General features: G+C 43.7%; 4 protein-coding genes across 14 annotated transcripts in view; 2 read left to right on the forward strand and 2 right to left on the reverse strand.

Moving 5' to 3' along the window:
- LOC108092844 (cytospin-A) overlaps positions 1-19013 on the reverse strand; it is a 34032-nt gene extending 15019 nt beyond the window's left edge. The window contains exons 1-9 of one of the 5 annotated variants that reach the window (XM_017192652.2): positions 17604-19013; positions 17389-17538; positions 16607-16783; positions 15256-16534; positions 15033-15187; positions 14841-14960; positions 14466-14778; positions 14075-14349; positions 10966-11033 (exon numbers count right to left, since the gene is read on the reverse strand). In XM_017192652.2, coding sequence (XP_017048141.1) covers positions 10966-11033; positions 14075-14349; positions 14466-14778; positions 14841-14960; positions 15033-15187; positions 15256-16534; positions 16607-16783; positions 17389-17538; positions 17604-18404 — 3338 coding nt within the window. In that variant the 5' untranslated portion in view covers positions 18405-19013. Of the gene's footprint in view, positions 1-10965; positions 11034-13167; positions 13997-14074; positions 14350-14465; positions 14779-14840; positions 14961-15032; positions 15188-15255; positions 16535-16606; positions 16784-17388; positions 17539-17603 lie in introns of those variants that run through there. The other 4 variants (XM_017192655.2, XM_017192654.2, XM_017192651.2 and 1 more) reach the window with 4 other exon arrangements.
- Positions 2769-5585, forward strand: LOC108092850. Of its 3 annotated transcripts, XR_001771454.1 has the most exons (4): positions 2769-3243; positions 3310-3359; positions 3415-3573; positions 5126-5585. XR_001771454.1 is itself a non-coding variant. In XM_017192670.2 (3 exons), exons 1-2 carry the CDS (start codon positions 2865-2867, stop codon positions 3315-3317), a joined length of 387 nt encoding a protein of 128 aa, XP_017048159.1. In that variant the 5' UTR covers positions 2769-2864; the 3' UTR covers positions 3318-3359; positions 3415-3666. The 3 variants fall into 3 exon arrangements, 2 of the variants coding, with proteins under 2 accessions (XP_017048159.1, XP_017048160.1); XM_017192670.2 differs by lacking the exon at positions 5126-5585 and having other exon boundaries at positions 3415-3666; XM_017192671.2 differs by lacking the exon at positions 5126-5585 and having other exon boundaries at positions 3313-3359; positions 3415-3666.
- Positions 18225-24622, reverse strand: LOC108092851. 4 transcript variants are annotated; one of them, XM_043207381.1, is made up of 4 exons: positions 24080-24622; positions 23717-24007; positions 22852-23069; positions 18225-18375 (listed from the first exon to the last, which is right to left on the reverse strand). In XM_043207381.1, the coding sequence occupies exon 1, from the start codon at positions 24474-24476 to the stop codon at positions 24132-24134; it is 345 nt and encodes a 114-aa protein (XP_043063316.1). In that variant the 5' UTR covers positions 24477-24622; the 3' UTR covers positions 18225-18375; positions 22852-23069; positions 23717-24007; positions 24080-24131. The 4 variants fall into 4 exon arrangements, with proteins under 4 accessions (XP_043063316.1, XP_017048161.1, XP_043063314.1 ...); XM_017192672.2 differs by having other exon boundaries at positions 23699-24007; XM_043207379.1 differs by having other exon boundaries at positions 23540-24007.
- A 517-nt stretch (positions 24623-25139) lies between these two features.
- On the forward strand, positions 25140-26713 carry LOC108092848 (vacuolar protein sorting-associated protein 37C). Of its 2 annotated transcripts, XR_001771453.2 has the most exons (6): positions 25140-25271; positions 25350-25429; positions 25487-25788; positions 25848-25999; positions 26071-26477; positions 26541-26713. XR_001771453.2 is itself a non-coding variant. In XM_017192668.2 (5 exons), the coding sequence occupies exons 3-5, from the start codon at positions 25539-25541 to the stop codon at positions 26263-26265; spliced, it is 597 nt and encodes a 198-aa protein (XP_017048157.1). In that variant the 5' UTR covers positions 25140-25271; positions 25350-25429; positions 25487-25538; the 3' UTR covers positions 26266-26713. The 2 variants fall into 2 exon arrangements, 1 of the variants encoding a protein (XP_017048157.1); XM_017192668.2 differs by having other exon boundaries at positions 26071-26713.
- The last annotated feature ends 624 nt before the right edge of the window (positions 26714-27337 follow it).

Genomic DNA, 27337 nt, shown 5'->3' on the forward strand with positions numbered 1-27337 from the left:
AGCAGCAACCCGGCAATTCGAAATCGAAACCCCCTTTTACACGCTGCCATAAACTCAACAATTGCAGCTGAAGTACCATAAACATTACCCCTACATACGCCACGATCTATAGTTGCTCTCCAACGGGTTAATTATACTTTTACGATCGCAACGACTTGTTTTCGTATCCATCTGAATGGGGAGTACTGACCACGGAGAAAGTCATGAGCACTGGTCATGATTGGCACTCCAGAGAATAATCGATCGGCGGTCATAACTACCTGTAGGTGGGATTACATTTTCCTAAACAAATAATCAAATACTTGAAAACGAAATGCCACATCTCAATATATCTGTTTATCTTAATGTCAATCCAGGCTGGATATTAAATAAATTAAGAGTAGTTTACATAAGTTCTTTCGAACTTTAAATAAGTGTATTATGTTCAGTGAATATAACATCGTTAAATGTTAATTTAACCATTATTTATAATTTCTATTAGAAAGGTACATATTTATCTATATACCCACGTAATGATTGATCCCCCACTTGCCCACTTGCGTATAAAATCGAAGCACGCATTGGACCCTTGGCTAGCAAATTACCAGAAGTACATAATTACTGCACCCGTTTATGGGGGCCCATAACCCGTTTGAATGGCCAGCGGACAGGGCAATATACGGCCATAAAGCCATCGATTAGCGGTTACAGGAGGCGGTGGGTGGGTGGGGAGTGATGGTTTACTGTGAGTGGGAGTGTCAGAAATCCAAGTACAGCCCCTAATCGCCCCCTAATCATTTGCATACCCGTATCGCGCGGATCGGATCGGATCGGACAGGATGTTGATTGTGGCAGTGCGTATATTTAGTATATATGGTACGTAAACGACTACGAGTATATGGCCCCGGCGAGTACATTTCAATACAATTCAATGATCTAGATTAGAGTGGGCCAGTGATACGTACGTATAGCCAGCCGTGGAATGGAATGGAAGCCAGGCAGCAGTTTGGTTTGCTTGGCACAATCGTGAAATAAACTAATAACGTTTGTTCGCCCGCCCCCCGCGACTCTTCGCCCAAAAAAAAAGAAGTGCGATAAGCCCGATTCCCACTGCCAGTTTGCCTGCTTCGACTGTTTTCCTCCTCTTTGACTGTTGGACAACCCGCGACGCTTACACGCTGCGCCAAGCTGATTGCCCGATTGCCCCGGAGTCCCCTCCAGCCAACCCGCCACGCTCCTCCATCGCTGGTATCAGCGATATGTCTCACAACCGCTTGGACAGTTGCTTACTTGGCCCGATCGCCCCGATCCGATCCGTTTTACCCAGCTCCCCCGGCTACCCCGACTCCTCCGCCTCTTCCGTTGATTCTCCACCTGGTCAGGCATGCATGACCGTCATGTCAAGTACCAACTGTAGGCAGCTTATCGCAGTCCATTTGGGGGGGACTTGGATCCGCTCGCAGTCATTCCGGTGCGGCATGATGCATTCCCAGGATGTGACCCAATTTATTTAACTTGGTCAATTTCATCCTAGAAGAACTACAATCAATTTTCTTTTTTTTTTTTTTTTTTTTTTTTTTTTTTTCTTTCCGCCTTTAGTAAAATTTGTGAAAGAAAAAAAAGGTGACCCAAATCCTTACCTTATTCTAGCGCATTCATAAAGAAGAATTATTAACAAATCACAATGACTAGTCGAAATTGTCTTCCGTTGTCGAATTCTAAAAATTGTTTACAGGGAAATTCCATTAATATTTACCCAGTATTGGGCTCATAATACCCTCGATATTTGCCCAGCTCTTTTCCCGCAAATTGGGTAATGAGAGCAAGGCGATTCCAAATCGAAATCGGATCTATACCAACCACGGATCAAGGGGGGTCGCCCCCAGACACTTGTGTGTCCGGAGAACTCAGCATTGGACAGGTGGCGAAGGGAAAATGGAGTGGGATGAGGCATTCATTACCCACAAATCGTGATCGAAGGCGATTTTCGAATGCTCGGTGGGACCTGCGACTGGAAACGCTCGAATTTGGCATTGATAAAGCCGCGGACGAGCGGACAAGTGGACATCGACGACACAGCTATAGTCCAGATACAGATACTGAATCGCTGTGAGTTTGTAATGAAAAATTGATTAAGCCACGCACACACTATATGGCATTCGCAGACGGGCCGATCAAATAATAATAAATTTATCACAAAATAAACGTGGAAATTAAACACACAGAACAGAAATGAACAGAACTAACCAGACCAGAACAGTCCGAACCAAATCAGGCCAGGCCAGGCCAGGAAGCACAGGGCGGAAGAGGGGCAAATAAATGAGATTACAATTAATAAAATAATCGATAAGTGGCCATGCATTCGCCTACATAAATATAAAATATATATACTATATAGTATATCTGTGTATTTATATGGGAAGTTTGGCTGGCCAGATTGTAGTTAATTACGCTTTCTGATTTGCCGTAACCACTCAACGCCGTGCAGATTGCCAGACGGAATGCCCCGCAGGCTGCCTCATCTGCCAGGTCATCTAGTAAAGAGATCGAGAAAATATATGTTCATTATTGTCCCCTTTGCTGATAATATTTACTTAGCTCCGCATTGTATGATATAGTGGATATTAATAAAGATTAATAAAGATTATGGTTTCATTACGGTTTACTTCAATGTAAAAGTTAAGAATCCCTCTCAACACTATCGTTCAAAGCTCCAAGATGGCCACTAGATGCTGTCTATAAAGTGACGAAACCTGGTCACACATTTAACATAAACTTGCCATTTTTAACACTGTTTTCGAACGTGTGCTCCTGGCGAACAAAGCTAGTAGGGCTTGGGCTTAACTTTGTTACTTTTGCACAGAAGACTGGAATACATCAGGGAAATGGGAAGCATTGCAAATGCCAAAATTTCGGGCTTCGTTTGCCGCATCTGCATGCAGGTCCACCGCAACGTTCTCCTCTTTTTCGGGGAACGCGCTCAGCAAATGCACCTGGTCCAGAAGGTGAAAAGACACTTCTCGGTGGCCGTCTCGTCCACCGACGATCTGCCCAAGACCATATGCCACGAGTGCATCAGAACGGTGAACAGGTTCGAGGAGATGCAGGCCTACTTCCGAAAGCTAAGAGCCGACCTTTGTCTGGCGATTCCTCGAGGCAGTCCGCCCAGTCCAGTCTCTGACTGGACGGATGACCTCGCCATTAGCGACGATAGCGATTCGACCGAGTCGAGTGACTCCTTCGATTTCGATGAAGACGACAACGGTAAGACGTATTCACATAGAAATATCCATCTATGTACTTTCTCAAGCCTTTATGTTTATCCTAAAGCAGAATAGCTGAAAGCGCATGTGAAGCATTACTCAACACAACTTTTCGAGGTAAGTCTTAGAAATCGTTTATCCCAGTTTCTAACATTCAGTTAAATATTTACAGATCTCGCAGGTGAAAGCTTTAACTAAGAGCTTCCCCTTTCTAAACGCCACTAACCATTTATACACCCAACTTTATGGAAAGCTAGCGTAAAACCATTACACTTATCTTAATGAGAAGTCGATATACCAAAGCTGATTCGTGATGAACCACCAATACCAAGTATACCTCTTTTTTAACACCTTATGCTGATACCAAATCGGGGATATATACTATGCCTGAATCAATATAATTGAACTGCATAACATAACACAATTCAATCAAGTGTTGAATGATAGCTTGACTTGGTTTGTTTGAGTTTTCGACAAATGCTCTTAGGTGAATTGGATTTAGTTTGGTGGACTTTCGATTTAGGGCTATTTAATGGCCGCCTTTTGATTTACCTCCTGGCAGGAGTCGTGTCCGCATCCCAAATGCCATTTTAATGACTCAACTCTCGCTGGAAAATAGGGTTTACAAAGTCGCGGGACGCAGTTCTAATTAGCCAGCCAATGCGGAGCTATAAAATGCCGGAAGGACTGGGCAAAAACAGTGGGTGGTTTCGCCGAGGGGAGGAGGAGGCTGGTGGGAAATACCAAATCAAATTAAGTCGCAAGTTGATGGCGCATTTTACAGTTCTCGTCTTATATTTTTTTTGGGGGGGGAGTGGCGAGGGGTGGCGTTTTGCCTTTGTCGTTTTTAATAATGTTGTTGCTCATTTCGCGGCCAGCGCCATTATCAGCATGTAATTTCTCATTTTCATAGTCAATTAAGTCAATCACACGCCCTTTTAGCCACCGCAAGGTCTTTGGGAAACTGAACGATGAACGCTGAAGGCCGAGAGGCATTGAAAGCCTCGAAAGCGTCGAAAGCTACCCCCTGCAAATTAACACGTTGGCGGTGGTGTGTTTCCGTTTCCGCTTTTGCCACCACCACCCCCACCCCTTTGTTTATTTGTAACGCAGAGTTTGAAAAGCGGTGCGCGTTTATTGCTCAATTTCGAGCGGAGGGAATCGAACCGAACAGAGCAGAGCAGGGAGTAGGGCATTACGTATTCATACACTCATCGATGAGCGATGGAGGATGATGACTGGGTGGAAAATGGGAAATGGGAACACCCACCCTTGCATTGCGGGGCAATAACTGTAACAATTTCAAGCACTAAAACGACACGTGGCAGCTGCTTTTAAAATTGAATTTCCTGCCATGTAATCTTGTCCAGAGTCAATTGTTTCTGTGTTCCTCGGCGTGTGGGTTTTGCACCACCCTCCTCCCGCTTTCCACCCGCCGCCGCACGTGCCTCATTGTTTTTGGAAGGTTTTTCGGAACGGTGACCCCCTCCTCGGGTAGCCAGTTACTCGGTCCTCTGGGTGCGCCGCGGTCACACTTTCTTGTTTATGAAGATGCGCCCAATATGTTGACGATTTGCTGACCCAGAGATACCCAAAGTTTGCTTTATGGGTGTGAATGAGGTTTTGTGCATTCACAGATTGACTTTCTAATGGGGTGCGAACAGGCGGGTGTTTTGGCTGTTGGGATACGGGTGGATATAGATATCAGGGATAACAGGGATCAGCAGGTTTTTGTGGGATCTGTAACGGGAAATTAATAGTGGGCAGATTAGACATGGAGAAAATAACAAGTATGGAATATTTCTGGAGTAATTGACAGGCACCGAGTTAATTAAATATTTCAAACTTATATTTACCTGAAAAATGTTTTTAATTTCGAACAGGTTGAATCACCATAGAGAAGTTTAACGCACTATAAGGATATATTCTCCATATTCATTCTTTGGGTGGCATTTTGCCAAGTTCCCACAATTCCAGCAGCGTTTTCAACTGATTCGCGGTTCACATGCCTAATTAACATGTCAATAAGTCGAGGAGGGGGCCCGGCCATCAAGTCGAAAAAGGATTTTAACCCTAATGAACGTCGAAAGAGACAGGACAACGCCAAGGAAAGGAAAGCGAGCAGGACGAGGGCAGTTGCGTGCGGAGCCGCGAAACGTGCGCCATTAAAAAGCCACGAACATCAATTTAAATATTGCATTACAATGATTTGCATAAAGGGCACACGCATAGCTCACAATATACACACACACACGGTACAGTACTCCCCCCCTTGCCGCGAAATCACGGACAAAACAAAGGAAACCCCCCATTAAACCAAAATAAATTTGCACTTTCACATGACCCCGGCGAGTGGCTCTGTGGCTCTTTGGCTCTGTGCTTCTGTGTTTATATTTATATTTTCGGTGGTTGCGCTGCGGTGTCGATCGACTAATTTGAATTTGAATGCGCTCAGCACCGCGGCACCTTTGCACCACCTTCCCACGACATCGATACGATACCATACCATACGATACGATCCGAACCATTAGCAGACAAAAGAACAACTCACCGATGGAAAGGCACCTGTGAGAGGGGAGCACTTAACGAAATACGTATTCGCATCTGATATTATAAATGTTCCACCCAGCCAGCATATAAATATATTTTCTCGCAGTGGAAGGCACGATGTAAACTCCACTCCACCAATAAGTTAAACCTTTTGCCCTTTTATTGCATTATTATTGGTAAATAAACAAAGCGACCGTCTCTGACAAAGCAAACACGATCGCAGCAGAGGAAATCGGGTGGGTTAAATCAATCAATGGAAGTGGAATTAGGAATAGAAGGGCTCTTCGCTGAGCAATTATCGACAAGCGGCGGTTGGACCGCGACGATGGAAAGGCAAGTGAACGGAAGTCATTGAAAGGGTTGCCTTGGAGTGTGTCCTTCGCTCTGTGTCGTATGTCCTGCATGTCCTCTATCTGTGCCACACCCCTGATCTTTGACCCCGCCAGGCGGTGTGTGTGTGTGCCGCCTAATTGCCACTGAAAAGAGTGGGCGTAGCTTCAAGGGTTCGATCAGTGAGGTAACTCGAGTAGTCACACTCCCAGAAAAGTTTCCAAAGAGTTTTGCCACGCCTTTATGTACAGAAAAATCTGCAATGGAACGGTTATTTTTTAGGATTCTTTATAAATAAGAAAATCTTTGCATAATGAATATAAACTTGTATCCCTTGTTAGAGATAGCCCTATTAATTTGTTTCGTTTAAGCATATGCCATCATGTGTTCCTTTTTTAAGAGCAGGCAATATTTTCTTACCAGAATAAAAGCAATGACCTCCGTCCATCAGGCTCAAAGAAACGAGGTCAGAGGTTGGGAGCCTGGAGCAGAGAAGACCACCAAGTGGTCAGCCCAGCGAGGAACTCCATAAATCAGGGGGAGACTCCAGGAGACGGGGTTACAGCCGGACAATTGACGTCAACAATAAGTAACAATGATGTCAACTTGTAATTGAATTGATTGACAATATTTTATGTGGAACCAGAGGCCAGAGGCAGCGCGACATTTCCGGTGACGAGGGGATCCAAGGACCCTTAATGACAGAATTTGCTTAGATTACCAATAATCAAGAGGGTTGGGGTGTTGTTGTTCGATGGACCACTGGGTGAGTGGCCATAAAAAACGATAAGGAGATTCAATAAAACTACTTTAAGCGGAAAAACAAACTTGAATGGCGATAAAAAAAAGCGAGCACACAAAAGGGGAAACTCCGCCCGGACGATTGAAAGGGCGAAAAAAAAAGAAAAGGAAAGCCGGCAAGGACATGGACAATATGTGCACGACACTCCCCTCACAGAAAAAAAAAGGGAAAAAGAAACTGCGCTTTTTAACTAATGAAATCGTTTGCTAAATGAAACGTGAAGAGTCAAATCAAATTATATACCCTGCCATGGTTTCTTCCATCTTCTCGCCAGCGGAAGCGGAAATGTGTCGCCGTTCAGTGGCAGACAGGACTAAACAGAACCAAACCAAAAAAAAAAAAAAAAAAGAAAAGAAGCAACAAATAACTGAAAATTTTAAAATTCAATCTCAACTGCGGTTACGCAAAGCCAATTTAAATCCACTTGAGTGGCGAAGTTTTCTCAATTTTTGGATTGGTTTGGGATTGGGATTGGGATTCGGATTCGGATTTGATGTGTGGCTAACTGTGTGTGCGTTTCCGTTTCCGGGGGAGGTGGAGTGAAAAGTGCGGAGAAATGCGGAGAAAGGGGTTGGCGGCGGCACAGTCACTGCGGTCTGCACTCGGCTGTGCGATTAATTTGCTGATTTATTCGCAACGGAAGGGTTGCTTAATTCCCGCTGACGGCTCTTTTATTTATTTACTCGTTCAGCCTGGACGCAAAACAAAAGTAACTAAAATAAGCCCGACCCAAAGGCCACGGGGGTCTTTAACAGGTTTCAACGGGGCATTCAGAGCCGAACCAAAGAAAACTATCAACAAAATGAAGACTAATCTTAGTACAAACACGTAATAAAAAAAATAGTAAGGAGTTAGTAATGCTAAAATTAACTTCTAAATTAAATTCTAAAGTTGGTTTCTAGAATGCTGAATGTTTCACTGCTGAAGTGAATGGAATTCCATCCTACGGTAATGCCAGACTCCATCATATACCTCACGAGAAGTACAACCCCATCCAACTAGACAGGCGAGGGATAATTTTTTAGACGGCCAAAAAGTTTATCGTGGATGCCTTCGCTTTGATTCATTTTCCTGCTCGGGTTCGTTCTCGCTTTTCTTTTTTTGGCTTTCTGGTTTTCTGGTTTGCATATGCACAAGAATTGTTCCTCGGACCCGCCAGCCAATTACAGCAGTGAACAAACCAAACCCGAACACCCAAACAGGCATAAATATCCTCACCCGGGACAGCTCCCAAATGACACGGAGTCCTGTGTCAGTGGTCGTCGGCTGGTTTTGTATAGCTTGTTGTCTGGTTATCAACTCACTTCCGGAACTTAATGGCCTGAATCCTTTTGGCTGCCTCCGATTATGTTGTACCATAGTTGTTCACGTTCCTTTGCAGGACTCGGCCGGAACTGCATTGGCCCGTGAGATCCTGGGCGGCTGGCTAACCCTTGTGAACTTAACAAATCCAAACGAATTGGATAATATAATTTGATCAATGTTCTGAAAGTTGGCTATGCAAATTGTTATTTATTTGTACAAGAATTTTCTGGGTTAAAGTTCTGGGTTAGGTGACCCTTCCCCACAAATGAAGACGCACCTAAGAAAACAAAAAAATTTGTAAGTATCTCACAAGGGGAAACTAAAAACCAACGACAGTTCGAGCTGGCTAATCTCTGAGCTACAAAAAGGAGCAGTTTACGATGCAGGACTCTGTCCATAACGGAATTCCCTGCCCGATTTCACCTCCTTTTGTTTGTTTCGCTCCGGTTGTGTTTTGTTTTTAATGCGCTTTTGATGAAACCATCATGTCACATTACATCAAAGCAAACCAAACAGGACAAAGCAAAGCCAAACAAAGGGAAGAATAAAAGCGAGTATACTATATGGTGTGTATATAGTAAGTATATCGGACGCACACGCAGATCCCCGACGAATCCGGCGAGTCCTTCGAGTCCTGCGGGGGTGTCGAGGCGCACACGCATTTCCCAGTCCCAGGACACAAGGATTTCGGCCATTTAGCAGCGGCAGCTCGAAATCTCATAAACACTTTGCTCGGCACAAATTGAAATCTGGTTAGCAGGATGGCGAGGAGGGGTGCTAAATAAACATTGACACGCCGTTCTGCGCAGGAGGCAATGAATTCGAAAGAGAAGAGGTCGCACTGAGGAAAATATTTATTTTTCCTGTTCGAAAGCATTTAGAAACGATTTTCCTACAAACCACAAGGTTTTGATTAACTCAAGAACCCAATTTATAATAATAATTGCTCTTTTTAAATATGCAAAGATAATTCCATTCAAGCAGCTAGAGTTTTCAAGAATATTTAACCAGAGGTATAAGCTAAGATAAACATTTAATACTTTCCCAAACTAGCACTGGTAGTAAAGTATTTTTTTCTCTGCAGGGAAAACGTAGTTCATGCGTGCAAATCAAAGTGAGCCAGGCAATTGTGGCCAAAGGACAAAGGGCAAAGGGCAAGAAGTCAGGGGGTGGACGACGCACCAGATCGGTGGGAGTTCCTTGGGATGGAACAAGAAGTGGGTGGTGAACAAACACATTTATTGGCTCGGCCAGAGCGTTTAGCCCTGATGCGTATTAGCCGGCGACGTGGGGACTCCGAATCCGCCGCGAGGGACGAGATTCATGGGCCTTGTTACTCCCCGTTTGGGAAGGATGTGCATGTGAACTGCGGGATTCTTTATTGAATTTTTATGGGATCGTAATGGGGATCGCTTAGCAGGAAGGTCGTGCCAGTCATTTGCAGGCAAATGGAATTACAGTTTCAAAGGGAACTTACACTGGGAACTATTAATTCAAATATTTGTTTAAAAACAATCAGATCTTTATCGAACATGAATTGCAATCATAAGTATTTGTATCTCTCAAAAACATTCATTAACCCCAGCCGAGTTTATCCACCAGCAACTGACTTCGAGAACGTAAAAAAGTGAATTGCGATTGTCTCGGCACAATTTATTGACCCTCAGCCTCGATGACCCATCGACTGCAGAAGTCGTCTCTTTCGGACGGATGGATGGGCACTCCATGGGTCCATTGTGACTGTCATTGCAGTCGATCTTCCAAACAGCCAAGCAGCCGAGCAGCCGAGTTGTAGCTGGTAGAGCCCCTGCCATGGTCTATTGTGTTTTTTAGTACTTCCTCGAGCGAAGAGCAAAGAGCCCCGAGCCGGCGAACAAAGCACAATGGTTGGGCGGCAATGTGTCATGCTTGTTGATTTGTAAGGATGCAGTTCGGCCGCTGAAATTGTATTGACCGGAAAATCATAAAGCTCTTTGTTGCCGGGGAGGAAATCAAATCGAAGCGGCCTCGTCATGGAGTTGGAGTTGGACAATCTTCTCGAAACCGGAAATGTTGCCCAGTGCGTTTAATCCCTGTCCCGCTCTTCGATTTTCCATTACCCTATTATAATCCTTCCTCTCGTTTTTCCCTTCGTTCGTTTTCTGAAAAGTCTTCGCTTCCGCCGCAAAAGTTGCTCCGATCGCCGGCGTCATTATTATGGAAAATTGTTTATAAGTTGACAGGCAGTAAACAGGATTTGCCTGCTGGCATCGGAAGTGCCAGCAGAAGCGGAGAAATGCTAAGAAGCCAAAGTTAGGATCCAAATGAACATGAACATCCAACTATGACAGGAAGTCAACTTTTCCCCCAAGAGTGGGCGAGTGTATCTGTGTGGTCTGTTTTTTTTTTTTCTCAGAGAATGTAGAGCAAACGAAATATCGAATGTGACACAAAGTTAAAGTTCGAAATGTTCAGATGGAGGGGTTCAAAATGATTTCCATCTTTGCTGAGTTATAAACCTTACAACAAATTTCATATTTTCTCAAATCAATCTGTATGAATATATGATATGAATGAACTGGCTCACTTGTTGTATAGGTTTTCCACGGCTCCCTGGCAAATGACCCATAAATGACACGCACACAAAACGATTTCCCGCCGCCTGAGTTGACATGACCTGACCCGAATGAGCAATGTCCACCCCCCGCTATCTATATAGATATAGTATATGTATGGACCCCGTCCCCAACCACTCACCCACCACTCATATTGACATCCACATTCGCCAGCAAGTCTTGCTCTTCCTTCGGCTGAAGCATATGTACCTGCACAGAGAGAATAATTTGTGGTTTTAGAAATTATTTAAGGCGGTATATATTTTGTTAATTAACATGTATAGCTTAAGGCCTAGTTGCACCAGCTTAAGTATGGGTTAGAGGTAACCCGAGCATAAATAAATAAATATATAATTATATTTTATTAAGCAAAGCCACAAAAGTCACATGCAAATTTAGAAATTCATCGGAAATTCATAGGAAATATTATAAATAATTATACAATTTGAAAACAAGCTTCTATTTATTTTCTAAACGAAATACCCATAACAGTTATAAATATAGCATTAATTTTAAAGTTATATCAAAAACTACCGAGTTTGTAAAGACCTCCGATATGTTTTTACATCGCGTCTGCAAAACCATTTATTTGCTACAGTGTACTATACCGCCTGGCTTATCTATTTATGAGTGCACATGAGCCATTATGATTTATCCACATGTGGAGGGGGTGGGGGGTGGGGTGTGTTTGGTGGGTTGGACAAGGACGAGCGCCGTCCGGTAAGTGCCGCTGTGCATTTAAGTGGAAACTATAGATAATATTTTTATAGTTGCACCGATTGCCACCGATTGAGTGAGTGAATAAATCTGTGTCCGTGCGTTCGTGTCCTTTTGGCTTGGCCACCAGTCTATTTTGTATATTAAAATGTTGTCCGCACTGAAATTCACTCTTGCCGATTTCGTGATTTATGACTAAGCATTTCCCTTTATTTCTCCAGGCCACCCAACTCCCTCCTCCCCCACCAACTACCAACTACAAAATATATATTTTTGTTTCTGTCCGCTGGTCAGCAAAAGATGCGTCAGCGTTTAATTTCATTTTCGACATGTGCCGGGCATTAAGGACTAAAGAAGAGAGCGATACCACAAGGAGCCGCCTAATTGACAGATACAATTTGCTTTTGTCCCGGATCTGCGAGTCGAACCAAGGGGTAGGATGGGTGCTTTAGTACAGCAACCTAAAGGTTTTCGGAGCTACGTGACTTCGGCCTAAACAACCGGACAAAATAAACGGACACGAAGGCGGATAAGGACATGTATTTGATGGGACTGCTGAAGGAGTTAATTCTGTCAACGATACAAAATTAAATAGAATTATTTTTAAGGAGTATGAGATCAGATAGAAAAAATTTAGCCCAAAGCATTTTATTACTCCTGAGCCCACAGTTTTGTTATTAATAAAAATATCTTGGTCTAACTTTTTCTTTACTCCCAAAAGTATGTGAAAAAATCAGAACCTCATACTAAATATACATATGTTTATTAACAACAAAGCTGTTAAACACACGATTAAAGTATATATGTATATATAGAAATATTATATTATAAAACGTTTCAAAAGTAATTTTAGGTTTATTTAGCATTCACAATTTTGATCTTAATAAACACAATATTAAATAAGTTCATAAAACTTGTTTGCAATACTATGAACTTAAGTCGTATTAGCCGTTGGAAGTTTTTAAATAAATTGAACTTATGAAAACATTGCTTTTTAACGTTAGCATGCAGTGCGTTCCATGGCCAAAGGACTTTCCTTGATATCCTTCGTCAGCTTTGGTTGCCTCTTCTCGTTAGCGTCGAGTACATCAATCATCGTACTGTTTTAATTTTAAAGAAATCGCACAACCCCTGCGGTGTGGCACGGGCACTTAATTAAAACCTCTGGCACATGCCACACCCACCCAACCCATACGCCCACACCATCCACCGAAATCTCGACCAACCACGTCCGGAATCCCGCCCACAAAACGAAGAAACCAACAACAACGCAGAGATGCCATCTCTTTCCTGCTCCTTGGGAAATTTCCCCCCCCACTCGAGGGAAATTTCTGCGCTCAAGGAGCGCCATTTTGAGAGTTTTCCGAGGGGTCGCCTCACCCACCACGCTCATCATCATCATCACTCCCGCCCATTTGCCGAGGGCTCAAGTTCCACGCTTTTTGCGGCTGGCAAGATTGATCTGTTTTAATAAGCGACGCGACTCAGAAAATTTTTATTACGAAAAATGCAAATTTCAAAGGATGTAAAATTTTCCAAGAATTTTTAATTTACTACCCCCCCACAGCTAATACCCAGTTTAATCAGGGCATTAAAACGAACCACAAAAAAAAAAAACAAACATGGATTACTTGTTCACTGCCATTTCTTGCAGCATTTTGTTCTTTATGGTAGATCGTAGAATGAATCGTTGAAAAAAATACATTTTGTTTGCGTTTAAATTAGTGATCTGATGTAGTTGGAATAAATATTAAATATATACGCTAAAGCTATAATAGTTCGGACCATCTCCTTATTATCTCTATAGTTATGCTCATCGTCAAGCTAAGTGTCCTCCATCGTCGATTTGCATGTAAAAATAAACTCTGTACCAAGCAATAAAAAAATGAGCTACCTTGCCCCTGTACAGTGGACACTGGCTGTAGGAGTCATCGTTCGTTGACGCTGGAGTGATGGACCCGAACAACCTTCCAAACTCCATTAAAATTAATCGTTAAGCTTAAACTTAGTGCTAAATGGGTGGTCGTCTGTAAAACCGGAAAAACAAACAAATGCATTTTACAGATGCGATACCTAAATATGTGCCACTGCACCGAGTGACCACTGTACATGGGCAAGGATTTGGACGTAGACACACTAAAACAGAATACTTGATTGATTAAAGATTTGCTTGCTGTCCAGGCTGGAAATGCTGAATATACACAACAACAAAAAAAAAAAAAAAGAAGAAGGTATGTATGTATCAAGAACAAAAAAAGCTAAGAGATGTATATTGAAAGTAAAGCGAACCCTACTCTACTACCACTACAGAAGAGAGCCCAGAGTGGAGGGCAGCGGACAGTCGTAGTCGTCAAGAGTTCCCTCCTCTAGGTCTCAAAGTACTTGTAGATAGCCGTCACGTAGGACATCACCTGCATCCAGTCGGGTCGTTCGATCTGACACATGTCATTGATGTTCTGGTAGCAAATAGATTTGTTCGGATAAAAAAAAAACATATTCGCAGCACGTGGGCCAAGCTAAACGGAAAAACTCACCAGGGTGGTGCCAATTCCGACGGACTCGGCAGCCGCGAACGCCAGCGAAAAGTTGCGCCGCTTGTTGGCCGGACTCAGTTGATCGTAGGGAATGCGGTCCGGGAGATATGAGTGCAGAATGGCACAGAACGCCAAGCCATCGTTCCACGACGAGCTGAAGTTGGTAATGTCGATGTTGCGATAGCCCACTGTCTTGTTCTGGCACCACTTTAGCAGCGCGTTGCGCTTTGAGCCGCCGTTCTTGGCCAGCATGTTTAGCGGGTCCTTTCGTTCGCCTGGAGAACACGGAAAATTCAAATTAGTAAAAACTCGAGAACTGGTTAAACGCTTAAATCTTTAGAAATTAATTTGGACACTGAGTCATCAGACTAGCCAAACAATCGATTCATACCGCTAATGAAGGACTTTGAGACATTGCCGAAGGGCAGGCCGCTGCTGCTGCTGCTGCCCGCACTGCTGGGCGTGGCCGGCGTCGAGGGCTGGGAAACGTTCTGCATCTGAATTTGACTTTGGGGCGTTGTTGCTGCAGAAATCTGCGGCTGCTGCTGCTGTTGATCACGCAGTGGCAATGTGGCTTTGGTTGTGCTAGCTGAGCCTCCTCCTCCTCCTCCGTTGCCAGTTGAAATAGCTGCTCCTGTTCCGACGCCCGCCTGATTGCCCACGTTCACATGCAGATTGCTGCTCTGCAGCACTGGTAAGCGAAGCTGTACGGGGTTAGAAAATATGAGTAAAGCTATTCGGTTTTATTGCAGTACAAGCAACTCACGCTTTCATGCCAATCACTGGAGGGGGGAAAGATAATCGGCGTGGTTCCCAGCTCCGGAGTGCCGCTATTTAGACTGGACGTCGAACTGTAATGGGATTCCGCTTCGTCTGCTTTACCCTGCTGTAAAATCAAAGATATAAATTGGGATTTGTGAAAGTGTTTTTTTTTTGCGGAATAAGAGGAAGATCTTACCGCCTTGTTGTTCTCGATGCTCTCGATCAGCGTTTTAACAGAAAGTCGCGAGTCCTGGCGGCTGAAGCTCAGCTTGCTGCGCCGCGTGGCCATTTCCATCTCACGCTGTACTGTGGACAGCACCGACTGTGGAGTCTCCGCCGTCTGCTGCAGTTCTGTTCGGGGATTGAGATAGAGTTTAAGTTGCTACATGCGTAGAAGGGAATTTAATTGGCACACTTACGCTGCTTGGTGAGCTTCTCGAGCTGCTGCTCCAGCAGTCTGATCTTTTCCTTCTGCGTCTTGTTGTCGAGCACGAGCTGCTCCCGGGCGCTGAGCGCCTCAGTCTTGAAGTCGTTGGCCACTCGCACCGTCATAAGCAGATCGGCCTGGAACTGTTGCCACTCCTCGGCCTCCTTGCGCCGCAGCTGTGTCTCCTGGTCGAGCCGGCACTCCGTCTCGCCCAGCTGTAGTTGAACATCGCCCAGGTGGCGCTGAGTTTCGCTTAGCAAGGACTGCAGCTGGGCCTTGTCCTCCTGGTGGCACTTACACTGCACCTGCAACTCGGCCACGCGTTCCTCGAGCGCCTGCCATTCGCCGGCTATCTTGTCCTTGTCCCGTTGCAGTTGCTCCAATCGATATTCGAGGTGGGAGACCGCACACTTGGCATTGTTCTTGGCCACCTTGCATTCCTCGGTTAAACCGGAGAGTTGCTCGCGCAGTCTTCTCAGCTCGGCCTGGCTGCGCGAGCACTGATCCTGCAACTCGGCCACACGTTCTTCCAGGGCGTCCTTCTCCTTCCTGGCCACGTCCAGCACATCGCTTAGGTCCGTCTTGTCACCTCGGGCCAAATCGGCTTCCAACTCTTCGATCTTAGAGCGGGCGTTCTCCAGCAGGGTGCTCAACCGACTGATTTCGATGGCCCGCTGCGAGATCTCCTCCTTGGCCTGCGAGAACTGAGCCTCTCCTTGCCGCCGCTCCGCATTGGCTGCATCCAATTGGGAATCTAGCAGGGCAATCCGCTCCCGCTGGCGCTGCTGCTCCTGCTGGGCAGCTTCGCGAGCCTGCTTCAGCTCCGCCAGCTCGGCATTTAGCTCCTCCTGCTTGAGCAGAACAGCCTCGCGTTCCTCCTGCGATGTCTTGATCAAATCGAGCAGCTTCTGCTCACGCTCCGAAGCACTGACTTCAGATGCCGCTTGTTTGGTGTCCCGCAGAAGCAGTTCCTGCAGCGTGCTGATCTGCGTGCGCGATTCATTCAGCTTTTCGGTCTGCCGACAAAGCGACTGGAAGAGCACATCTTTCTCCTCGGCGAGACGCTCGTTCTCCGTCTGCGTGTCCATCAGCTGCGTTTGCAGGTCGGCCAACTCCTGCAGCGTGGCCTGAAGTTCCTCGTTAGTGGAATAGTGCGTCTCCTCCATCTGAATGATCTTGTCCTGTAGACAGGCTACAGATATCTCGCTGGAGGAGGACTGTTTATCCCAGTCGGGCGTGAGGCAGGGTGTGCCATCATGCGCATCGTTTGTCTGGCGGGAAATGCAAATAAATATTGTTGTTGGGTGGATTTGCCTTGATAGAAATCGCCAGGGGATACTCACACTGGGCAGGGCTATCGAGGCGGGCGCCGAGCTGTGCAGCCGCTGCGAGTCTTGTATGATCTGGTGCTTCTCCGCATCAGACAGCGGCGAGTTCACAACATCCCGCAGCCGATTGCGCAGAGATTCATTCTCGTATTTCAGGTTGCCGATCTCCATCTGGGTCTTTTCCTGTAGACTCTGAAAGCACACACATCAGACTGATCAGTTTTTGCTTTCCTCTGGGCTACTGCTGCGTTGATGTTGCTGCTGCTGTTGTTTTGCGTCGCAAAAGTTTTCTACTAGACTCAATTAAAGGAGCGCATCGCCTATAGATCGTATTGAATATCAATGGATTGGTTAGGGTAGCGAAGCGCAACGCCCCCGAGAACACGTCTTAGTCGTTGGTTCTTGACAGGGTCTCCATGGAAAATACACTTTATCGGCTCTTTTAACCGGGGACAGATTCATTAAAACCACTAGTCTGATATTATTACCCTATACTACCGAATCATCTAGACAATTATTTTTAACATTTAGCTAGAGTTTTCATACTTAAATTCTCGCTTACTAACATTTAAATTGGTTGACTAATACTTTTCAAAATTACAGATATAGTTCACCCCCTCGACGCAAGGGTATATAATGACTTTATCATCGGGCAAGCAGCAGCAAAAACAACATCAATCAGCCGTGACAACACATCAACAATTTGTGGTTAGCCAGCCAGCCACCCCGTTTCCGCCCCTTTTCTGTTTGTCAGGCCAGGCGAACCCATCCTCATCCTCAATCCTCCCCCGGCTCACATTGCGCACCTGCATCTTAACCAGATCGCCCTTCAGCTTGGCCACCTCGCTTTGGTATGGCAACAGCTCCGTGATGCGTGTCTCCAGCTGCAGTTGCTCGCTTCCCAATCTCTCTAGCTGCTTGTGCAGCTCCTGCATTTTGTTGTTAGCCTGCATGGGTGTAAAGTTTTAGTTATTAATTGTGAAACGGACAAATAAATAGGGGTAAAGCTCACCTCTAAGAGTTGCTGTTGCTGCTGTTCGTTGTTGATGAGCTGCTGTTGTTGCTGTTGTTGTTGCTGATAGCTGCTGGCTGCCACAGCGGCAACAGCAACGGCTGCTGCTGCTGCGGGAAAAGCGTTGGCCGGACTATCTGCGCTGGTGTTGCTGCCGTTTGCCGATGTTGCTGTCGCTGCTGCTGCTAGTTGCTGATAGAAATCTGCTGCAGCGGCGGCAGCAGCGCCACCATCTTGCAGCGCGGCCAATGCGTTATTGTTGTTGATGTTGCTGCTGCTGCTGTTGCCAGTTGCTGCTGCCTGCGGCACGGCTGCCAAGGAAGTCATCAGTGGTTGCTGCTGCTGCTGTTGCTGCGGCTGTGGATCAGGTGCATTGCTGTGTTGCTGCTGCACTGGCAATTGCTTTGGCTGCTTTTGTCCCTTTAGCTTGGATTTCTTTTGCGGCAATGTATTGCTCTGTTGCTGCTGCTGCTGCTGCTGTTGTCGCCTCTGTTGCTGCTGGTTGGTTAGCAGCAGCGCCTCCTCGTCGCCCACATCCACGCCCCTTTCGTAGCTGGCCGCCTCTTCGTGGGCGTAAAATTTTGTTGTTGCTGCTGCTGTATTGTTGTGTTGCTGTTTTTGCGGTTGCTGCTGCTGTTGCTGTTGTTGCTGCTGCTCGTGGGCGGTATTTAATGAAGTGCTCGACTGGGACTTTTGGCGGTTGTTGTTGGAGGACTGCTGCTGCTGCTTGTGCGACGAATTGGAAGAATTCGAGCTGGAGGTGCCCTGTCCTCTGCGGAACAAGGATTTCAGTTTGATCATCTTGCCGGAATATCCTTGCTTGTTGCGAAACGTAAACCATCAACGGGCCAACTTTAATATTTCTTTGATTTCGTTGTTTTAGTGTGCACTTATTTTGTATTAAGCATGGTACGTAATATACATCATTTTTGTAGCGATGTCAATCTCGGTTATTTTTTGCCATGCAAGTTTTTTCGTTTTTAATTATTTCAAAACAACTGTTTTGTTTTTTTAGTGTTCGTGGTTCGATTTATTTTTCGTTTTTACGGTTTGAGTTATTAACTAAATGATCCATTTATTAAATTTGTTATTTTTGTGGTGTATATAGACTTCGTTTTTTTCTCCCAGTGTTCGTTTATCGTTTGTTATCGCCTATTTCTAGTTATTTTGTACATGCTTGTTATCACAATGCTTTTTATCAAGACAATTTGCTCTGCTTTCTTTCGATTTGATGAAACGGGGTAAAAAGTGAAATTTCTGTGCAAAATTAGAGTTCAGAATTTGTAATGCCAGACGGGCGACGAATAAGTAAGTGAAGGAAAGCGGGTTCGAAAAATTGGATTCAGCAACAGATGCTTATGTTGCATGCAACTTCAACAATATAACCCGTTTGTGCGGCGTCAAACAATCGCATTGCATTGTTGTTGTCACCAGAAGAGAGTTCATAAAACAAAAAACGATAACGGAGAGAGAGAGAGAGAGAGCGCGAGAGAGAGCCAACCGAAATCAAAACAAACACACAATCACGGCCGCAATCACATCCAATTATTAAATAATTAAAATGCACCCGACGATCATGAAATCGGAATTAAAATTCTGAAGCATGATTCTTAACTCTGATAAAATGCCGGAATGGCAGATTGACGGACTTATTGCCATAATTCCCAGTGTTCAAATGCAACGTCAATACTTGCAAACACTTCCAATCATACGTACATCGCTGGACAGCCGAGGTCAAATAACTGTAATAACTTGCAACATATTATGTGATAATAAAAAAATTTTGGACAAAACGAAGAGTGCAATCCGGATTTTATATTTTGCCATATTCTTCAGCAATTACATTCGTGTGCCATATATCCTTGACCTCTGCTGTACGTGTGCAAACAGTTAATTGTGTTTGGCCCCAAGAGAAAGAGAGGACTTGAGATCTCCGCCCTTCGCTTTCCTTCCTACCGCCTCACTTCACCCCTTTCCACTACCAAACGTGCGTGTTTGTTCATGTGTTCTTTGCCATTGTCACAATTATGCCGGATTACTCATGTCACGACGCGTCACAATGAGAGCGACGGAGCAGGAGAATTAAATGCACCAACGAATGACATTGTCAGCTGACCGCAGCCGAGACGTCGACTGAGGCCGAGGTGGAGCTGCACTTGCAACACGCCGAATTTAACAGGGTTGGTTAACAGTCCAGTTTTCAAGCGGGCGCCTTTCTGATTTCGCGTATTTGCCATTTATGGCCTCGAATGGTTTTGATTTCGTCTTTTCACTGGTCTTTTTTTATGACAACGGCCCACACGAAACACGCAAATTTGTTTATGTTACTTTGGGCCTTAAATTGAAACGCAAACAGTAGAGTGACATCATGCTAACGAGCGAAACACAAATTAAATTCATATATTCCGAGGGACACTGTTTGCCTAATTGCTGATGAACACGGTGTTCCGCTTTATCAGCTGGCATGGGGGTTTATCTTTATCTCGTTTGCACAGCGATAAGTTGAATAATTGGTCAGAAACGGAAGGAAAACAAGAGGACCGTTAAGCGTTCGAGTGTCAACCTTTTTTAACAATTTAAGAGCGCGCCCTGATTTCGGACCTGTGCAACACTGCAACTGCAGCAGAGAGCAAGAACGAGGGCGAAACAGGATGTGTGGGAGAGAGAGTGAGAGGAGAGGTGAGATCAATCTGCACCAACAACAATGGAGTTGCCAGAATGAGCACCGTAATTGAATGAAAATCAAGGTGTAGCGGCTGAAAAAGAAGAGGGACTACGGGGCGAATCAAATAACAACATTCGTTAATTATTTGCACCAGATAACTGTAAAAGGGGTTTCTTTAAGTTTTCGCACTCTCGTTCATCAAAAAACCGGAATGCGCCAGCAAAACAAAAAGCCAACTCCGCACGCACACTAACTTGCTGCACACACACACACGCAAGTACCGAGCCGAGTTTTTTTTATTGTTGATTGTTTCTTGAATAAAACCTTTAATGTTACCCAAAATTCGGGGGAAAACAGTAAAAAAAAATTTTAGAATTAGAACTCTGCGCCGAACGAGGGGAACAACAACGCACGACACAAAATAAACGAAGAACTGGCAATAAAGCGACGCGCGTTTTTCAGTTTTCTGCTGGTTTTCTGCAAACAACAACAACAAGTGTCCAGTAGGACGGCGCATATCGATAACCCTCCATTCGATAACACTCCAACACTAGAGGGCGCTTGCGACCACGGCGCATGCGTGACGCGTTGTTTAACACTAAGTGCGCGCCAAGATTTAAAGATTTTGAATTCACTAGGCGCATTCGGAATGCATTGCTCATATACAATTGTAGCTAAATTAAAAGCTCTAGTTTAATAAAAACAACAACAATGGATAAGTTGAAAAATATAATAAGTTAACTTTTATTAATTTGCAGGGGGATGTTTTAGCTTTTAGCTTTCTAATTGCAGTTTATAGTAATGTTTGCTTTTAAAGTTCAGATAAAAAGATCACTCTCTGCATTACTCATTTAGAAGATCTGGCTGGCCTTTTTGGCATCCCTAACCCCTCGAACCCATCACTAAGATGTTTAAAAAGAGTTGGGAGAAAAATCTAGATATTTGACCAAAGTCGAGCTCCCATGGCGTTGAATGACAATTCAATTTAGTCGGCCCCGCATTCCATGCTACCTTATTAATATCTTTCAGCGGTGCGTGTGCGTGCATTGAACGAAATTCCTAGCTTTTCATTTGATAAGAAATCTTTTAAAGATCGATTCAGGAAATCCACAACTATTTTAGTTCTTGTTTTTATGCTATACATAACGTTGCGATATAAATGGAAATTTAAGCTACCTTTCAATCTATATTCATTATTAGACAACGATCGTTTTGTTTTTCCCAGTGCTGACTAGTTGGCTTATTCTTCTAGCCATTCTTCTGGGGCTTTTCTTTGCCTGCCACTTCTTTTAAGCATGGGGCTTATCAGACGCAGAAAAAGCAACCAAAGAAACCGCAAGAGGCAACAAAGCGCGTCGCCCGTTCGTTGGGGCACATTTGCGGTTTTCTGCATTTTTGCCATTTCCACGTTTCTCTCGGTCTGTAGCTCCCACCCCTGTCACTTTTTCTTCACTACGTTTTTCTTTTATAATTTTTATTGTTTGAAAGCTAGGTACGTTTGAGGTCTATGACCAAAAAGCCAGGCCAAAACAGTGCTTATCGTTAACGCCCCCCATTAACCCTCTGCCGTCTACAGTACGCTCCTGAAAACAGCAGCTGATAACCACAGAGGGCCCCCGCCCCCCGAAAAGCCCCCTTTCGGATCGCATTTCGCTGGCCACCTGAGAAAACCACTGGGCAGTCAGTTAAAACTTAAAAACTTGGCCATTCATTCGCTCCTGACATATTCCAAAAAACCTAAAAAAAATATTATAACCAGAAGTTGGTGGGGGGCGGGGGGTCAATGAGGGGCCATTCACTTGACGGGAAAGGCGAAAGAGGCAGTTGCTCTGTAAATTTTCGTTTCTTTATGATTGTTACGCTTTAGCGCGCCAAAGAAATGTGCGCTATAATATAAACAGTCGGTAGTTTGGGTGAACGGAGATAAACCGGTTAAAAAAATTGTCTAGGGCAAATATTCTTTATGCTATTTTATAAATATTTAAACCACCGAATCATAGACGTATGACATTTTGAGATCTTCAAATTAATAAAGTTATTTTTCAGATGTAGGGTTATATATAAAAAAAGTAAACCCAAATTTGCTGCTGTAGCGAACTAAGCAGTCGCTGCGAACTGGTAAACGTTTTTACCGCTCGAATTATGCGCTACTCTCTTTTGATAATTCTTTGATATGTTTATGTTTGTGTTTATTGGCCTTTGTTCGCTCTGCTTACCAGATGTTATATGTTATATATGTTATTTGTTGGGCTGTTTTGTATAGGTTTTTTTTTTTGTAGAAATAGAAACTCCGGCGACAATAAATTATTTTTAGAAAACGGTTTCATTTTCGCTAGCGTTTCTAAAAAAAAACTCTTTTTATTGTTGTTGATAAATATTTATGCGTGCCTTTGAAGTTTAAAGTTTCTTTGTTGATGGTTTACGTTTTGCTGGACTGTTAATGTTATTGTTGCTGGCTTAGAAGCGCAGAAAGTGGAAGTTTCACTTCTCCGAAATTATATAATTAATGCGCTTTTAATGGTTTTCGAAAAGCAGCAACAATAATGGGATCTGGTTTAAATAGTTTTTGTACTCGCTACTTACCCTTCGTCCCACGGGGAATATAAAGAAGAAGCGCCGAGGAGAATGAAAGTAGAAAGAGGAAAGAAGGAGGCACGGCAATCAATCAAACGGTTCTTCGCCTAGACTATTTATCTCCTTTGTCCTTTTTTGCTGATTTTGTTGTTGAGTTATTCGGTTGCCGTCTCCACTGTTTATGTATGTTTGTGTTGTGAAGCACTTGCACCTTTGACTTTTAGTTGCTGTTGCACACACAAAAAATAGAAACAAAAAAGATCATAAACTTAGGCCACACACACACTAGCACACATTAAAAAAAAACAGCTGCCGCGTTAATTACATTAGAAATTCGTAAGCGAAGCCTTGCAACAATGGAAAAAATGCAACTAATTAGCAATTATTTGCGGCTCTTTTTGTTTCGCTATGATTTTTCTTCGGTTTTTGTTTTTGTACAAATTCCAATTAGACGAAGCAGCCGCCATCTGCAAATGCCAATTGTTGTTGTTGTTTTCGGTGTTGCTTCTGGCTTGCCGTTAGTCCCGTTATTTTGCAGACAGCGAGTGCAGTTAGAAGAGAGAGGCAAGCGGCACTATACGAAAGCAGGCAGGGAGAGAGCGAGAACGCCAATGACCTCCACTTGATGGGCAATTAATATTCATTTAGTTTCTTTTTGTTCTTGTTGTTTTTCTGTTACAATTAATAAAAATACGACTTTGCACTGGATGCTGCTTATTGGCTGCAACTGCGCTGCTCAGCGCTTCGAGTTGTTGTTTTATTTATAGAAGTCACTGAATCTCCGATTGGAATTGCAGCTCGAGGAAATATGACTGCCAGGAGAATTATGGGGCTACAGCGCGACCACCGTTAGTACCGCAATTCAATATGCTACGTTCTGTTATTGTTGTTATCGCCAATCCGCTCGTCCGCGGGCAACGCGTCGCTGGTTTTTTGTTGTTTTTTTTTTTCATTCGCTGCACTTGGTGTGACCGTTGCTAGAGCGCCAAGACATGCCGCAGCGGGGAAGATAGGAAAATACTGAATTACGCAGTTGGTATATACCTAAAATCCGGCACAACAGAATTAAACCAAATTTATTTAAAAAAAAAAAACACATTTTTATTATTTTGCAAGGATTTGAAAACTAGGTATACGAAAGCATAGCAGTAAATCCCAGTTCCACCTGCAACCAAATAAAAACGGATCATTAGAAAGTCCTATTGATACGCTTTAATGGCAATTAACAGACGCTTACGCTTAGTAAAAAAAGGATGTTACAATAAAACTAGTCAGGACTGCCCCACCAGTTACTCCTTGACCCGTTCCACCTCGCTGGCGTCAAAGGGGACCTCCTCCACTTTGTGGAAACCCGAGAATCGGATGATTTTACCGGTTCCCTCAACCTTCAGATGTTTGGCGAACTGCTGCGCCGGAGAAAGAGCCAGTTCCTCCTCTGTTTTGTAGCCGTAGTACTTGGCCCAATCGTTCCTTCCCGTGTAGACCATGTAGCAAACAAGACCGAAAGCTTGCCAGGCCAGAATGGCGTACCCGATGCTCAAACGCCTTTTCCACATCTCCGCCCGATGTTCCGGAATAGGATTCGTGTTGCGTCGAACCCACCGACGTAGCCATTTTAGCTCAAATAGCGCCATTTGTCCAGTAAGCAGTCAATATTGGTTGAGATCTCAAATTTTGTTATGTAAAAACGAGGTAAATCGTAAACAAAAATACAGCTGATTTCCGGGGTTGCCAGACTTGCACGTGAAATAAATACTGCAACCTTAACCCAACAGTTGAAGTTGAAGAAGTTCTGTGCGCACTTTAAACAGTCATAAAATGGCTTTTAAGATATGTTCCCTTTTTGGTTATAAACTGTTTTTACTATTGTTAAATTGGTATCTTTTTTTAAGCCTAATGAAAGTATTAGGGTTGCAGCCCTGAAAATACCACTGTAAACAGTGTTGGTAAAGATAGTTCCCAAAACCTGGCTAGTTCTGATTCTAGAAATTGTTAACAATTTGTTAAATTAAGTTAAAACACATATATAGTTTTTGAAAAAGGAACCATTTGTAGCAATAACCTATTTCTGTGATTAAGCTGTGATTAAACAAAAAACTTCTGGAATGCCTGTTGTGCACTAAAGACATACATTTAGTCATAAATGTGTGTCATGATTCAACTTAATTGACTTAATACTAATTTCTAGAAAAATAAGTTTAAATTTAATCGGGTTCAGGAAATAAGTTAAAGAACATATAAACTTTAAAGAGATTCAATATAAGAAAAAGCCACATCTGGCTAAAAAAAAAAAAATAGCCAACCCCGCAACACTGGGTAGAACCGTCAGAACAGAGGATAATGAAACGCCGATCGGGGCAAACAAAGCCAACGCTCCCGATCCGAAGGCAAATTCTGGAAAGATTAGGAAACCAGCAGAAGGAAATTGGGTGAGTAATGGCCAGACAGGGGGCGGTACCTTCGGGAGTTTCATAATTTTCATAATTCGCAAACCGTTTTTTGCGCAGCCGGGGTCGCCAACTCCCACTGGAGGTCACAGGGTGCTCCAGTTCGTGCCGACGACCCTCAGCATTAAATTTAAACCTGAGTAGGTGTGAAAATGTTTTTTGCTCCTTTTGCCAACTGACACAATGTAAATTTATAGTTAATCCAACGCACATCTACTGAAACTTGTAAGCCGGGACTGGAAAGCAAAAATGCCCACCACCCAGCACTCACCGCAAGGTCACGCCCAAGCTCAAGGACTTCAAGGACACGATGTCAAGGAGACGGCGGACGCTGGCGAAGCGGGCAACATGCCCAATCTGTCCACTTTATCGCTGGACGAACTCAAACAATTAGACAGAGATCCAGAGTTCTTCGACGACTTTATCGAAGAAATGTCTGTGGTGCAGCACCTCAACGAGGAGCTGGACTCTATGATGAACCAAGTGGAGAACATATCAAGTGAGTGCGTGACAAGGAAAAGCAGAGCAGAATTCATTAAGTTCTACCCCCAAATCCAGGAGAAAACGAGTCCAAGGGCAGTCATTTGGTGGAGCTTAAGCGACGCCTCAGCGATGATTACACGGCTTTAAAAACTCTGGGCGAAAAATGCGACCAGCTGAATAAGAAATACTTGAAAAAATCTGAGGAATATGCACCCCAGCACATAAGGGTAAATAGGGAAACCCATCAAGGAACACTTAAAATCCAAGTTAATGATTTATATTGACGTTGACCCTCTAGGAACTCCTTCAGATTGCTGCTTCTAATGCCGATGCCGACTGTGATCGGCATGTGGAGCACTTTCTGAACGGAAAGATTGACGTGCAGACGTTCCTCAACACCTACCAAAGCTCCAAGAAGATCAGCGCCGAGCGCAAAGCCAAGGAAGAGCGCCTAGGCACACAGCTGAGTGCCCTGGAGCGGGCCGGAATTTAGGCTCGATCGAGGAACACATTGGCTGTGCAGTCCACTCAATGTTATCTCAACTCACTCGTCCATCCATTCGCTACGAGTCGCAATAATAGAGTCTAAGCAGGATAATCAACAAGGAAACCCGAACAGAAAATATATGGTAAAGGGCGATCCCCGCGATCCCCGCCAGAACAGAAAGCAAAAGTGTGGAAGAAACGCCGCGATAAGAGCTAGTTGTACGCTATATTTAAAAACATGTTAATCGGTAGAGTGGCTTGTAATTCTAATTATACTCCTAGAACGAAACGCCTGTGTGTTGTATCCCAAATCCAAATCCAGTCCCCCCCAAGTTCAAATCGCATGTATTACCCATAGGCTACAATTGTAGTAGGTCCCCTTTTTTTGTCCCAAGGCCAGCCGAATCGATATATAATTGTACAATGTATATTTAATAAACATGATTTATCTGAAATCGTGCTTGTTGTCTTCTCTTTCTATTTGAGGGTTTGCCTGTTGAAATTAGTCTCATATGTCTTGTGGTTATGTTAAAATTAAGTTAAAAACGCTTATTTAATTTAAAGGAGTCTTTTCAACAACTCTTGAATTACAAATAAAATATCAACAAAATCGGAATGCTACAAATGGTGTAAATGTCATAGGAATTTACAAAATTATACAAAAACCTTATCAAAGCTTCGATGTTGTTAAACTACAATGTATTTTGTTCAGCATTCACCATTTCGTTACGATAAAAGATCTTTTAAAATGTTTCTTTATAAACATCGGACTTCTATATCATTTAGCTGCCATGGAAATGTTGATCCTTAGAAGTTCTAACAACAAGGGTACAAAAGCTTTTTTCTTGCTCACAAGTTTAATGTCTGAACTGAATCGAATAAAATTTTGAATTTGCTCTTTGTTAGTATGATAAAGACCTACTATATATACGCATTATCACGATTTTAATCATAGTTTTAACTTGGTACTTGTTGCCGCTATTAATTTCTTTTAATTTTTTACTTTAAATTTTAGAACCATTAATCCAAATTTTCGCCCAATTCAAGCTGAACAAAAAATAAAACAAAATTTGAAAGAA

Source organism: Drosophila ficusphila, unplaced genomic scaffold (assembly GCF_018152265.1).
Source record: "Drosophila ficusphila isolate 14025-0441.05 unplaced genomic scaffold, ASM1815226v1 contig_198, whole genome shotgun sequence".
Taxonomy (NCBI): domain Eukaryota; kingdom Metazoa; phylum Arthropoda; class Insecta; order Diptera; family Drosophilidae; genus Drosophila; species Drosophila ficusphila.